We start from the raw sequence: 16,337 nt of genomic DNA on the forward strand, positions 1-16,337 counted from the left end.
CTTCTTTATATATCCTATAAATTAGTTCTTTATTAGATACATGGTTTGCAAGTATATTCGCCCAGTCTGTAGCTTCTATTTTTATCCTCTTTGCATGGGCTTTCAAAGACCAAATTTTTAATTTTGATGAGTTACAACTTTTGGTGTCAAATCTGAAAACGCACAGCTTAACCCTAGATCTGGAAGACTTCTTTCCTATTTATATTACTAAAAGCTATAACTTCACACATTACATTTAAGTCTATGATCCACTTGGAGCTAATTTTTGTACACAATGTGAGGTTTAGGTAGATGTTCTTTTTGCGCTTATGGGTGCCTGATTGTTCCAACACTGTACGGTGAAAAGACCATCCTTCCTCCATTTAATCACTTTTGTGACTTTCTCAAAAATCAGTTGGGCATATTTGTTTAAACTATTTGTGTTTTCCATTCCATTCCACGAATCTCTTCGTCTTTCCCTCCATCAATACAATACAGCCTTTATTACTATAGCTTTATAAAAATCTGGGAGACTGATTTCTCCAACTTTATTCTTCTTTTTCCAGAATTCTAGCTATTTTAGTTCCATTGCCTTCTACATAAATTTTAGAGTGAACGTGTGTATATCTTCAAAAATCTTGCCATATTTTGAAAGGAACTGTATTAGAGCTATATAATCTGAGGGAGAATAAACATCTTTGCTATGTTGAATCTTCCAATCAATGAGCAAAGTATGTCTTTCAATTTGTATAAATATTCTTTTCAGAGTTTAGTGTTTCTAACACATAGATCTTTTTCCATAACTATAAATAGTATTGTTTTTTTATTTTATTTATTTATTTATTTTTTAATGAACTAAAAAAGAAATGTGTTTATTGAGGGCAAGAGGATGCAAGCAATATAAAAATCAAAAGCTTATCTGGCTTTAATTGGCTTTTCTTTCTCTTGTCAAACGGGTGGGATTTTATTTGTACATTTTCTAAGGGACCCAATCTGCTCATGAAATCGTTATACAGGGGGAGGCTGTGGGGCAGAGATTCTTTAAGTGACCCTTGGGAGAACTCTTTATCAGGGGTGAAGCAGCAGCTCAGCTGCCTACTTCTTTCCCTTCTGCTTCATGTGTACTACAAAATAGTCATTGCATGCGATGGTGAGCCCCGCAATAAGCAAAAAGCAGCTCTGGAAGCCCACTCGGCCATCTTGGCATTGGTCCAGGTCTTTCATTATTTTGTCTGCGGCCAGAGGGTATTTTTGATTTTCCAAAAATCCAGGGAACTCCTTTTCCATGAGTACTCTCAGGTCCTCCTTTGTTAAGTAGCCTTTATCCCCAGCAAATTTGTGAAATGTGAACATCATAGTTCCCATGGCGTGTTCCATTTGAGATGGCATTTTGGTGAGGTCTTAGCCAGAGGCGCGGCAGGATCGCTAGGCTGGCTGGGACGTGTGGCCAGTGAGCGGAGCTCTGCGGACCAGTATTGTATTTTTAATTTCACTTCCCATATGTTCTTTGCTAGTATGTTGAAACACCACGGATTTTTATAGGTTTATCTTATAACCTGCTACTTTGCCAAACTCACCTGTTATATCTAGAGATATTTTTACATAAAATATCATGTTATCTAAAATTGGGGGTGGGGACAACTTAATTTCTTCCTTTAATTGGTATGCCTTCATTTCCTCTTCTTGCCTTATTGTGTTGAATAAGAGTGTTGAGAGCAGACATCCTTGACATTCTAGGGGAAAACATTCAGTCTTTCACTGTGAAATATTGTGTTAACTGTAGGTTTCTTGAATATGTTATCAAGTTGCAAAAATTAACCTATTCCTAATATCTACATTTTTTATCATGAGTGTTTATTGAATTTTATCAATTGAGTCAGTTGATGTGATCATGTAAATTTTCTTCTTTTGGTAGATTAACTTAGTGATTTTTTAAAAATACTGATTAGCCTTGAATTCCTGAAATGAACTCTACTTGGCCATGGTATATAATTCTTTTTACATATTACTATTTCTATCTGCTAATAATTTGGTAAGTATTTTCCTATCTATATGTCTCAAGGACATCAGGTTGGTCATAATTTTTTTGGTTGTTTGGTTGTTTGTAACTGTCTTTGTCTGGTTTAGTACAAAGATAAGACTCTGCTATTGTTGAGTGTAGTGTTTTATAAATGTCTATTAGATTCTGTTGTTTGATAGTGTTGTTCAGTTCTATCTTTGCTGATTTTCTGTCTAATGGTTCTATCTATCAATTATTGAGAAAGGGGCACTGAAGTCCCAAACTACAACTGTAGATCTGTCAATTTCTCCTTTTAACTTGGAACGTTTTTGCCTCACATATTTTGCAACTCTATTATTTGGTACATACACATTTAAGGTTGCTGTCTTCATGATGAATTGACCCTTTTATCATGACATAATGCCCCTGTCTTGCCTATACCAATACATCTGAAGGGAGTTTTTTGTAGACAGCATACTACTGGGTCACATTTTTTGTTTTTGTTTTAAATCTACTATGCTGATCTCTACCTTTTAGTTGGTATAGTTAGACCACTTACACATAACTAAGTTTGCTATTTTAGTTTTGCTGCTGCTCTCCTGTGGATTACTTGAACATTTTTTTAATTCTATTTTTATTTATCTACACTGCTTTGAAGGTATCTCTTTTTCAGTAGTTGCCTAGGTATTATATTATATACATATAATGCCTATTGGTGCCTTCCTTTTACCAGTTCAAGCAAAGTAAAGAAATCTTACCTCCCTTTATGTCTTCTCTACCTCTCCCATTTAAATATAATTTCTCAAACATTTCCTCTCTATATATCTAGAATCACATCAGATAGTATGATAATTTTGGTTCAACCACCAAACATAATTTAGGAAACTCAGGAGGAGAAAGAAAGCCAATTCTGTTTACCCAGATTTTTGCTTACTATGTTCTCTTTTCATTCCTAATGCTCCAAGATACCTACCTTTTAATCATTCCTTTTCTATTTAGAGAAATTTCTTCAGCCATTCTTTAAAGTTGGGTCTGCTGGTGACAAATTCTCTTAGTGGTCCCTCATCCAAGAATGTCTTCATTTCCCCTTCATTCCTGGAGAATATTTTCACTGTTCTTTCTTTCAGCACTCACCTGAAAAATGTGCCACTTCCCTCTGGCCTACATAGCTTTTGATGATGAATCTACTTATGAAAAATCAGTGTGGTTTTTCCCTATAAGAAAAGGTGCCTGTTCTCACTTGCCACTTTCAAGATATTTGTCTCTAACTTTCAGAAGTTTGATTATAATTGGACTTGATGTAGAATTCTTTTGGCTTATCCTATCTGGGGTTTGCTCACCTTCTTGGATCTGCAGGTTCATGCCTTTGCCAAATTTGGGAAGTTTTCGACCATTATTTCTTTGAGTTATTTTCAGCCTTGCCTTCTTCTTTCTCTCCTTCCAGGACTCCAATGAAACAAATGGTAGATCTTTTGGTATACAGTCCATTGGTCTCTGAGGAATGCTTTTTTTTTTTTTTCTTAGTCTATTTCTCTCTGTTGTTTAGATTGGGCAATTTCTATTGTTCTATCTTGAACTGAAATCACTGATGCTTTCTACTGTCTTCATTCTGCTGTTGACCCTATCTGTTGAGGTTTTTACTTTTGTTACTGCATTTTTCAGTTCTAAATTCCCATTTCATTTTTCTTTATATCCGCTACTTCTTCCTGAAGCTGTTTTTTGATTTGTTTCAAGTGGGTTTGGAATATCTCATCGAAACACTTCTATGATTGCTCTTTAAATATTTGTCAGCTAATTCTAACATCTGTTATTTCAGTGCTTGTGTCTACTGATTGTCTCTTCTTTCATTCAAAATAAGATTTTTCTGGTTTTTTTAGTATGTAGAGTGATTTTTTTTTTTAAAAGATTAAACTTTAACTTTTTTTTGTATTCTGGACCTTATTAAATCTGATTTAGCTGGTTCCTTCGACACTGCTCAAGCTGGGGAAAAGGTTCCTAGCTTTTATTGTCAGGTAGAATTAGAAGGTTAAGTTTCCCATTTCACCTCTGTTGTCACCTGAGTTGGGGAGGAGCTCTTCATTACTACTGAGCAAGGGCACGGATTCTGGCTGCTCAGTAGGCCTCTGCTGATGTAATCTTGGCTGTGAGGGGGCTAAGCTCCTTACTAGTGGGAGGTGGTAAAAGTCCTGATTCTCCTCCACTAGGGATCACTCCAGTGGGGAGAAAAAGGAACACCTCCTTAAGGCCAGGCTCCCCATGCAGTCTCTAGTAACAGTAAACCAGGGAAACAGGAGAATGGCAGTTGGAAGGTTAGTTACTGCCCAGCACAGAAAAAACTCCTAGGTAGCTACTTAGCCTTCTCTGAAACCACCCTGGTGTAAGGTTGGAGAACTTTGTTATAATTTGATGAGGGTGGAAGTTTAGGATTCCTACCAGCCTTGGCAGGCATGCGCTGGGGCAGCGGTCAAAGTCCTTCTGTTTGGCTAGAGCACAACAGTTACTAATATAAAAGTTTTGTGTCTTCCTAGGCTGCCCTCTTCCTGGTCTTTTGATTAGAGAAGGCAGGCTTTTTAGTCTGTGCCTGTTGTTGTTTCCAGGCTGCCAAATTCTTCAGCTTCAAGTCTGGGACATATTAGGTAAAAAGAGAACCCAAGGAACTCACCCTGTGTCATTCCTTAAGTCCTGAGGTACCTAATCTTTATGCTTTTTCTCGACTTTTCAGAGTCTTTTTATGTTTGTTTTACATATAACGTTCAAGATTTTTAGTTGTTTTAGCAGAGGGAATAGGGAAATTGTACATCTACTCCATTTCCCTGAAAGCAGAAGTCCCCACTTTTTAAATTGGTCCCCACAATGTCCAACCACACAAATTTCTGGAAAAATGAGGGTAGAGTCTGTAAAAGAGATTTTTCTTTCTGGAATGCTTACAAATTTGGACTACTCCACCATCCAAATGAGTTATTGTGGCTGAGCCAACCATACAAGAATGTCCAAAATCACCTGCTAAATCTGGGAGTATGTCTCAGGACATAAACTTGTATGCAGTATAAGTTTATATCCTTATGATTTCATAAATACTTAGAAATTTAACAATTATCCTATCAAAACTTTAAAGTAATCATTAAACTATGTTTACTTATGAAACAAAAAGTCTTACATAATCTGATCTTTCTGAAGACACTATATGAAACTATACAGCTAAACCCACTTCAGACTTTTGAACACATATTGTTATAATAAACAGATTTTTAAATGTACTTACCCAATAATAGAATAAAAATATCCTAATAGAAAATGGCCTAGAACAGCACAAGTCAGAGTAGACAGCTCAATAAATATGTTAAATGACAAAGATACCCATAAAATACAGTGTCGAAAATTTTACTGTTAAACAGAAAAGCACTTCCCCTGTTAATGTCAAACATGAGGCTCTATCATTGCTGTTCAGTTCGTGAAACAAACTTTCATAATTAACTAATAAAAATTATGTTTCTAATTTTTATGTTTCATTAGAATATATTCTGTATTTAGGACTATCTCCTTAGAATATATTCTCAAGTGTGCCTGGCAATATGCCAATTCAAGGTTTCTTTGATTATAAAATTCAGAAAGACTGGTATACAGGCAGCTCTAATCAGTGAAAATAAAAGTATCCAATTACCTAATAAATTATTAAGAACAAAATTTTTAAAAAGACTAATATGCAATGTTTCAGCTGGTATTAACTTTTTAAGAGTAGTAACAAAATTTATAAAACAAGAGGAAATTAAAACATATATTTTAGCATTCTCATTCCACTCAACATCCCAAGGACATGAATATTAATGTAACAAAGTAGAAATAGTCCTTAAATCACCTTAATCTAATGCAATGCTTCCCTAAATCTGTTCCTCAGAATCCAAGTGTCCCTTGAAATATTAACAGATGTCCCACAGAGAGAGACAATACTAGGTTAAACACAATTAAACCAATTTTTCTACTACAGGAATCCTTGGGGAATTTTAAATAAAATATGCACCTTGAATTTCCCAAAGAGGACTATAGGCACACAGTTTCCCAAATTTAATCAAAGAAGCCGTCTCTTGAACATCTATTAAATCCCACTGGAGACCAGTGTAGAACAGAATTCAATCTGAGAGAAAGAGAATAGCAGGAAAGTCCTTGAATACTGATGCCCTGCTTGGCCAGGTAAAATGAAGACCAAAAACTTAATAAATACCATAGTTATAGTAACTAAATAATAATTCAATAAGGAAAACATGATGATGAAAAGCTTTTAAAAACACTATAGGTGATTTCTAGTACTCATTTAAAAAAAAAGTCTATCAATCATGCTGAAAACTACCATAAAAATTGATTACAGATATTATAAGGATAAATTAGCTAAGTGTTAACTTCATTCATATTTTAAATATTATTCTCAAGTAGTTTATTTGAACATGGAAATAAAAACCCCAGAAACTGGATATTTTAGATGAAGTTTAAAAAATAAAACAAACCTTCAATTTTTAACAGAACCTCATACTGAACTCTCTGAAATGAAACATCAGGTATTATTCAACCTCACTGTATATACATAGCTGTACTATGGTGGTTGACAAAATAAAACATACAATAAACAGAACATATAACCATCAATGTTGTATATTTATGTACATGTATATGCTGGTATTTGTGTGTATATTTATCCAATAAGACAAACATACCAGAATCTGAAGTTAATATTAGGAAATTAAATTTTTAAAAAGTTCAATTCAAATTATGGCTAAATATTAAATATAGCCTGAAAGAGATTTTATATAAATGTTCCTTTTAACTAGATTTTTGTAATCCACATTTAAATCAATTTTTAAACACATAACATTAACAAAATACACAATGGCAAGCAGTGATATAAAACTAATTTTAGATTCCGTGTGATGATTTCTGTGAATTAAGAAGTGTTTTGAATTCAGAAAATAATGGGAAATCACTTACCTCTAACTACAGTTCTCTGAAGGTAGTATCCTCCTTAGAACTCCTATCTTGGGTAGTTTCACCTGCTGTTATTTCCCTCAAGAGATTCCAGCAAAATCTAGGAAGTTTTGAGTTGCCTCCTGCAAGCCCTATTAGCGCATGTGTGTTATAAACCTGCTCACATACTGCCTCATAGAAGTAACTTACAACTCCCACTGAATCACCTCTACTACCATCCATGTATCAATGGAGGACAGTATCTTTGGAAAATTCCACCTAGAAATATGATTTTTTTCAATTCTCCAAAAATATTCTCCAAATTGCTCCACTGCTGTGTCTATAATGTATTTAAGAGAGTGGTGGCAACTCAGTAGTTGAATAAATTGTGACAAAAAAAATTAGCTAAGCAATTGTATTTGCTGAATACTCAAATATAACAATGTAACAAATCAAATAAAACCAGCTTCCTCCACATTCAATACATAAAAAACCTAAACATATATGTGAAAAATTCTCATAAAAAATACTTTTGTAAAGAAAGGAGAAAAATATTCTGTGTCACTTGGGCATATCAAATATATTCCTTGTATATTTTGCTAAAAAAAAAGCCAATATTTAAAAAACAGGAAATAAATTATTGAAAGACAAGTGTTACCCAATTTCTAGTGGTTTTTCAGTTCATAACTTCTAACTTAAACTGCCACAATAAAGGAAAAGCCAAACAAAAATGAAAAACAAAACTAGTCACTCAAACCACAGCCAGTTGCATATACCCTAGAACGGCAGTTTACAAAGGGTACAATTAAGCACTTAACAAAATTTTTCAAATGTATTCAGGAAGTGGACTGAAAAGTAGTGTAGGAAAGAAAGGAGACCTTATCTTCTGCTACCCAGGAAAAGGTCTTTTACTTTGGATTTCACTCACAGATTCTATAACTGCTTGCTGATTATTCCTGACAGCCATGTGAAAGTAGGAGAAAAGAGAAACAGGGATCAACTGTCCTATAGACCAGAGGACTAAACCATACATATAGCACTATTTTGGAAGATCAAGTATGGACTAGCTTTAAAAACACTGATTTTAGGTAAGAGCTATCATCAGCTTGTAAGCATAAATAAGACCCACACAACATCATGATAAAATTCTACTTTTTTAGATGTCTCAGCTAGCTCCCAAATTTCCCCTGGCTCATAATAGGTTCTAAATAGATGTTTCTGGATACTCTCATTTTAAATTTCAACTTAACTCCTTCCATGGCTCTCCTTCCATATACGTAAACACACAAATAACAATAAAATACAATAATAAAATTACCAAAAAGCAATTTAGAAATGGACAACAGCAAGACTAGGAAAATCTTAATCTCCCACGTATATAGTCAATATATAAATAAACTAATCATATATAGGCCTGATTCTTCAAATTATCTGTGCTCCTACAATGCATGGATTTAAATTAAATTTTAGAATAGAGATGCTCCTTTAAAAATTCAGCCTCTGTTGATCATAAAAACTAAGGATATTTTTCTAATTTTAAAAGTGTATGGAACAGCCACGGCCAGTGTGGCCCAGTTGGTTGGAGCATCATCCCATTCGGGTTCGATTCCAAGTCAGGGCACATGCCTAGGTTGTGGTTCAGTCCCTGGTTGGGGGTGTTTACGAGAGGCAACCGATCAATGTTTCTCTCTCATATCGATGTTTCTCTCTCCCTCTCCCTTCTCCTCTCTTTAAAGTCAATAAGCATGTTCTCAGATGAGGATTAAAAAAAAAAGTGTATGGAACAAAATGTCCCCAAAACAAAATGTATCTTCCAATGCAAACAAAGGTCACGAAAGAGATTCATTGAATAGATTGTTTAGAGATAAAAATAAAATGAAATAATCTAGTCACCTATCAGAAAGAATAAAATAAGCCATGAGGCAGTACATATGCATTCACTTTCCCTTTTATACATGCACTATTAGGACTCACTGAAGGGTCAAAAATCTTCTAGATCTTGCTAGTTTAAATGCAGGAACAACTAACAACCCAAGAAGGTGTATCTAGGATGATACTTACCTTATGATAGATTATACCACTGTGCTATTATGTATTCTGTGTATGGATACACAAGCAGTCAGCGGAAAGGTACACACCACACTAGCAAATGCTTGGCTGGACCCATAAGGTCGGATGACCAATGGAATATCAAGATATGTGTCGATTCTCCAGCCCTCGTAACCACATTCCAGACACCTCACGTAGTCCTTCAGCTTGCCTTGATATAGTTCATTTATAAGATCGGCCTGGAAATAAGAATATTTACATTTTAAAGTGTAAAAAGTAATTTTTAAAATATGTGAAAACACAATTCATGCTTTTAAAAATGAAATTTCAAAAAAGATATTCATTCTGTTGAACTTTTAAGAAAGCTTTAAGATTTATCTAAAATCCAACGGAAAAAAATCAAGGCTTGATAAAAATCAACTAAAAATCAATATAATTAGATTAACACTAATTTAAAAATCAATGTACAAAAATTAACTACTTCAATTCTCATATATTTAAAACCCCAATATTAAAAAATGCTTTGCTGAAATCAGTTACCAATATATTACACTATTAAGCCTCGTATCTTTTCAGTTAGCTGAAAATACATTCTAATCAATCACTTTAGGCATCTCAATAATTACACAGTTAAATAACTGGCTGTTTTTATAGCTTTACTTATGCATTATCACCACTCTCACAATAATATATTCTGATTCCTAAAATCCTATCTGCTAGCTCAAATCAAACTTTTTAACTTTCAGTAACATATGTAAAACAATTTTAAGAAGGAAGATTATAACTTTTTAAAGAAAGATTTTATTTATTTATTTTTAGAGAAGGAAAGGGAGGGAGAAAGGGAGAGAAACATCAATGTGTGGTTGCCTCTCATGTACCCCGTACTGGTGACCTGGCCCGCAACCCAGGCACGTGCCCTGACTGGGAATCAGACTGGCAACACTTTGGTTCGCCGGTGCTCAATCCACGGAGCCACACCAGCCATGGTGGAAGATTATAACTTTTTAAAAAAATGTATAGAAAATGTTTTACAAAACCTTAAACTCCATCTCCCTTAAAATATCCTCACCTAAAAGAATGCAGTTCTCATCTAGTCCTCCAAACTTAGCCAACTGGGGCTGTTCTGCCCCACAAAAAAGGCACATAGCTTCCTAAGTAAGGATCTTCCATGTGAATGTCTTGCCTCAAGATTCTTGTACCCAGTCTTTGAACTCAGCAGGAATGACCCGGCTGATCTAAATGAAAGTGTTAACCCACAGAGGGACGTAACAAGAAAGATAACTTCAGACTTACGAAAAAGAAACAGGCCACTAATACCATCTACATAAATTACTAAAATACAATCCCACAGGGTTATGTAGAGAAGCTAGATCACTAAATAAATTTTTTTTTTCAAATCTCTTAAGAATAGACAAGAAGAACACAGTTTACCTCTTTCGTAAATTTACATCTCTTCAAATGTCTAGGACTTAAAGCTTTCAAACTAGGATCCACCATCATTGTCTACTCTAATATTTAAGGACACCTTCTTCATTCACCTGCCCCAGTCATATGTGATTTGTCTTCTGTATCATTTCTAGTTGCGCAATCCTGTGTTTTTCAGTTTTGACAGTGACCCACAGGAAGAAAATAATTTTCATTGCAAACTCATTGTTATATGCAACTTTTGTTGCATATAATTGTAACAAAAGTTACCTAATAACAATACTTGCCTTTACTTGTAATACTCTTATACTTTTCTATTCTACATTTTTTTAAAAGTGCTATTACAAATTCACTAAACTGATTTTATAACCCATGAATGGACTATAACCTACAGTTTAAAAAACTCTGGTCCAAGCTATCATAACAGTTCAAGTCAGACAACAGACCTTCCAGGCTACTGTCCAGATTCTCCACCACCACTACCACTTTTTTAAAGTCCCTGTGATCCTCTATCACTACATCCACTATAAATCCTCTGTACTGAGTTGAGTCCCATCCAGTTCAGCCTTACCCTTCATCCCAATGACATACCTAATGTTTTTCCATCTTCTAAACCTGTTCCGCCTTCCGTTGAATAAGCAGAACAGGGTCAGAATAACATGAATTCAAAATGTCAAAAGCACATGACTATACCTCATTGGTCAAAATGAAGGTAATGCTTGATGAATATACTTTGTAATGTGCTACAGACTGTAAGACATGCAATTTATTTAGTAAATATCTGAAAATACTGTTCACAAATCATCCCCCCAAATCATATATACACACACATACTATATATATATGAATTACATAGTTTTTAGCTAAAAAAAACCATCAAGATAAGAGCCCAACTTTCATATTTTAAAATAAAGATGAGGCAACTGAGGTCTACAATGGTTTAATGAGGACTTTTATGACTCAGTTAATGGCCAGCTGAGAACCTAGTATTTTCAACTTCCCATTTAGTACTTTCGCAGCTGAACTATGACCAAACTAAAACATTCCAATAGGACAGAAGTCACTTTAAGGTAATAAATGATTTATCAGAAAACACTCCTATCAACTTGAGAGTTACCTGTTCTGTTTGTTTCCATTTCTGTTCCAAAGCATCAAACATGACTCTGCACAGTTCTTGTACATCATGCTGCTGCCAAGCTATTGAAGACAAAATTTAATTAAAAATATCAGTAAGTTTAGTGTAATAAAACATTAATTTATTGTTAAACAATAAAGCTTTCAGAAACACTCAAAAGTCTACAAAAAAATACTAAATTAAAAAAAACACAAAATACACATTACAGTCACTAAAAGGCAATCACAGGAAAAGAATAGAGGGATCTCAGCATTTATAAATAACATATGCTTCATGGTGCTTTGTATGATATTTGCTATTTTTATTTATCATTATAGTTAAGAGAAACTTTAAAACTTTTAGTTTAAGTACATGTAAATAGCGTATAACCAAGTTTATTTTATAGAAAAATTTTAACTCATCAAAAATTTACCCTTCAAAGGTTACATTTCAAAAATAAGTTATTTTTAAATCCCAGCAAAAAGCAATGAAAATGTGTACAGTAAAGTTAATTAAGTTCTTAGCACAAATTTTGTTATTTTGTTTATAATACTGTCTGCCAGAATTCTTCTGAATATTAGAAATACTTAATGTTAAAAGAGAATTAGTACCCTCACTACTATCCCATCCAAAGCTCCTTGTAACATCTGTGGTTTCAATTGCTCTCTTTTTACTTGTTTGTAACAGAACAAAAAGCCTTTGTAGTTGGTATGGGATACTTGTCACTGGATCTTCTTCAGATTCTTCAAATTCCCACCTATTGAAATAAAATGATTGAAAATTATTTATAAAATATTTTTATTCTTTAAGGCATAATATTAACATCATAATATGTCAGATCCTGTATACAGTTTGACTATTAACTGAAGCTATTACTATCTAATAAAACATTAGTCCCTCTCCAATTCATAAATTCAGAAGAAATTTAGACTTTAATAAGAAAAGACATAAGAAAGCAACATGAATGAAAAGTAACTGTCAAACTTGAATCTGATCAGGACTCCTGTCCTAATTATTAACTCACAAAAAAAAAATACAAGAAATCGAACAATATTAAATGACACTATGGCATTCAACCATCAAAATCCAAACTTGAATACTGCAGGACAAATGACATCATATATATTTTTTTCTATTTTATATATATATTTTCTTTTCAAGGAAGAAATTACAAGGGGAAAAAAAGAAATTAAAAATAGATTAAGTGTCTTATTAATCAATTTCAATGCATAGATCTTATTTGGATCCTAATTTGAACAGGTTGTTTAAAAAAACTATGAGGCAATCAGGGAAATCTTAGCATTGACCTGAGACATAATTTACAGACGGTATGATGGGAGCGTGCTTCCAAAAAAAAATCAGAGTGGAGGATAATGGATAAAAGACTGATGAATTGGTAATACTGAAAGCTGGGTAACCGGTACAGATAAATTCATAATAATAATTTTTACTATTTTTAATGTTTGGAATATTCCATAATAAAATGTTTTAAAAAGAGAATATAAGTAAATAAAATAAACCAGATACAATATTTACCTTCACATACTTCTGATAAACATTAGTCTACCCCTAACTACAGGAACTGTCTCAATAACAAGCAAATTTCTAACGAACTTAAGATCAGATTGAAAAAATAAGATTGGTGGGATTTAAGTTTGTAATGTACTCACAAGAGTCTTTAAAATACTTTATATACAATAAAATAAAATGCCAAAGACAATATTAATAAGGATAATATTAATGGTTATCTTTATCTTAAGCTGGCAATAAGATTATTACTTTCTACTTCCTCAATTCTTCTGAGAATCTTTTTAGATTCAAAAGGAGGCTGGAACACAACTCTCTTGTAATGCAATTTATAAATATACTAAAAATCTTTCATTTTCTTCTTTCGGTATGGCCCTCTGTTAAAGTATTCAATACTTTTCTTATTTTAGGGTTTAGAAGTTGCAGCTCTGTGATCCTATTCCTTTTTTTACATACTGAAGCTCCCTTCTGTCTTGCAGATGTCAACGTAATACATCTCCTTTTATTCTTCTCAAAGCTTTCCTGCAAACACCTCTACTCATTATCCACTCCTGTATCTTTAATCCCTAGCCCACTTTTATTCTTATTTTTCTCAACAGAAGTTATACTTGACATTATGGGATCTAAAATTCTCCCAGTAGCTGTAAAAAAAAAACACAATGAAGTCAAAATACAGAATGCTTAAATTTCTTGCTAGGGAAATTCACTAGTGGGGAGGAATTACTGTAATATAAAGCTGAATTCTCACCTGTCCTTTAGTCCTGGTACAAATACCTTTAAAAGGTTTTAAATCTTGTTGGTACTTGCTGTTACTCCAGTCAGCTAAATTAGGAATTTTGGTGCCATATTTGATTCTTCCTTTTCCTTTACTCCTAAATAAAATTTGTCACTAAGTTGTATCAGTTTTCAATCTGAAATATAATAACTACTACCACCAGTTTCATTCTGAGCTTCATATATCTGTGCCTGGTTTAATAACAGATTCCTCCAGGGTTCCCTATCTTTCAAATCAATTATGCATGCTGCAATATATAAACTTTCCTGAAACAATGTATTTAAAACATCACTTACATGTCTCCACACTTAAAGCGGTAGAGTCTCTGTTGGCTATCGTATAACAAGTGAAGAAAATAAAGAAATAAAACCCCATCCTTTCGTGCTAGTGCTATCCCGTCTGTAGTGCAGGGAGGTCTGAGCCATCCCTTCCTTAGGTTCTAAATTGTGAATCGTTGGCCAGTCAGGCTTTGTTTCCCTATGGGCAACAAACATCATTCTATTCTCACAGTCCCCACAGCATTTTGCCTTCCTGTTTAACCTTATGTCTCACTTCCCCTCCTCATTCAGTGGGGTCCAGATACAATGGATTTTTGCTCCTCAAGGCCTGTGCACTTGCAGTTCTGTCTGTCTTGAATGTTCTTCCCACAGATCTTTACAAGACTGGATCCCGTGAAGTCTATTCACATGGTAGTTCCTTAGATAGGAGCACCCTGACTACTCCACCTCCTGACAGTTACTCTTTCCACATTTTCCTGCTTTATTTTCTTCATGGCATGTACGACTATGTAAAATGAACTCATTTATATAAACTGACTTAGGGAAGCTTGAAGGCCACTGTAATCTCTGTGCCTAAAAGAGTGCTTAACACACATTGAGGAATGTATATTTGCTGAATGAGTAGCCCTGGCTATGTCCTTAATCTTCTCCACTGTACTATATATTTACAGATCATTTTCAGGGATTAGGACTCATGATTTATCAAGCTCCTGCAATCTCCACTCCAATGCACTACCTGCCTAAGCAGGCACACACCCTAAACTGCCCAGTTTGTTCTAGTTTTGAGGGCAGGTTACAGACTCCACCTATTAACTTCAAATGCCAGTACACTGACAGAGCTCCAATTATGCTATCTCCTGGAGGCCCCTAGGACATATATATTTATTGGCATCAGCTATAATATACGCAGAACAGGGAAATGGATTGTGACATCTACTGGGTGGCCAAAATTTCTAGCATGGTGACTTCTAGCAAAGTAGTTAACCTCTCTGTGCTTTCAGTTACCTCCTTTGTATAATGTGGACACTAACATTGTATCATTCATACAGTTATAGTAAGAATTAAATGAACCCAAATGTAAAGTGCTCAATACAGTATCTGATACAAACTAATAATAACTAACATGCAGATTGCACTTACTATTAAATTACTCACTTTTGCTCTTGAAAGTACCCCCATCTGCAATGCTTTCTATCTTCCCAACCTGGCCAAATCCTACCAGACTTCATGACCTCAAATTCTATTTTCTACACTAAGCCACTTCTCCAAGTTTCATTAATTTCTCTTCTCTCTAAACTCTCATGACATTTAGCTGTCCTTAAATGTTATTTAAACTGTTTCATAAATACACATGTTGCTATTGTAAAGAGATCTGCAAACTTACTCAAGAACAAGGACCTTATTTCTAACTCCATCTCTATCCACCAAGTGCCTAACACATATAAACACTACTGGGTAACAAATACTTGCTAAATGAAAAAGGTAACTTTTATAAGTAAATTAAGCTTACATATGAATGCAATAGTAATATGTTGTTTGAACAATACAACCAATATTAAAAGTACCAAAAATACTTTAAATATGTATTTATGGTAATTTCAAAGATGTTTCAAAAGTAACATGAAAAATAAAAATATCACTTTATTTGTACTGTAAAATGACTTTTAAAAAAAGTTGTATATACCTTAAAGGAAATTAAAAGGCAAGGGTCTGTTAATAAACAAGGGTGTGTCAATAAATCTTAGGGTTTATTTGCTTAAGGACTTTCTTCATAAAGTATTTTAAAATCTGATATATACAGTCTTTTAAAAACACAAAGGCAAGCACAAAACACAGAACACACATTATATACTAACTAGAAACAAAGTTTGCAAGTTTAAAAATACAACTTTGTTTCTTAAATTGAGAAGTGAAGGGGAAAAAGAAGTGGTTTACATATTCAGATTATCTCAAAAAGCGCATAACATATTTCTTCATAAAGGTGTTAAAGCTTTAAGAGAAGTTTCTAAACAGTAACTTATTCCAAATGTAAATCTTATCAATTTATCCTTTGCTGTCTATACATTTCTGATTCTCTCCACAAATTTTTCATATACCAATCTCTCATAAAATCCTTTTCTTATATACTATTCGGGTGTGTCTTATGAAGTAAGAAATACCCCAAACTTCACAAGTAATTGTAAAAAGATAAATTAGATTTTATTCATTAAAAGCTATACTTTATTTATAGAATTTTAA

The 16,337-nt window shown here is 33.8% G+C and overlaps 2 protein-coding genes across 3 annotated transcripts in view; both read right to left on the minus strand.

Annotated features, from left to right (window-relative positions):
* The window catches only part of USP47 (ubiquitin specific peptidase 47), a 107,107-nt gene that overhangs the window by 43,108 nt on the left and 47,662 nt on the right, over positions 1-16,337 (minus strand). For both annotated transcript variants that reach the window (XM_054586097.1, XM_054586096.1), the window contains 3 exons: positions 12,131-12,276; positions 11,523-11,602; positions 9,070-9,219 (listed from right to left, as the gene is read on the minus strand). In XM_054586097.1, the coding sequence (XP_054442072.1) occupies positions 9,070-9,219; positions 11,523-11,602; positions 12,131-12,276 (376 nt within the window). The remainder of the gene's footprint in view (positions 1-9,069; positions 9,220-11,522; positions 11,603-12,130; positions 12,277-16,337) is intronic.
* Positions 783-4,618, minus strand: LOC129080555 (protein S100-A10-like). Its single transcript, XM_054586099.1, has one exon. It carries the CDS (start codon positions 1,366-1,368, stop codon positions 1,075-1,077), a length of 294 nt encoding a protein of 97 aa, XP_054442074.1. The 5' UTR covers positions 1,369-4,618; the 3' UTR covers positions 783-1,074.

The sequence above is a fragment of the Pteronotus mesoamericanus genome, unplaced genomic scaffold (assembly GCF_021234165.1).
Source record: "Pteronotus mesoamericanus isolate MK-2021 breed Mesoamerican mustached bat unplaced genomic scaffold, CSHL_Meso_final contig_90, whole genome shotgun sequence".
Classification (NCBI taxonomy): Eukaryota; Metazoa; Chordata; class Mammalia; order Chiroptera; family Mormoopidae; genus Pteronotus; species Pteronotus mesoamericanus.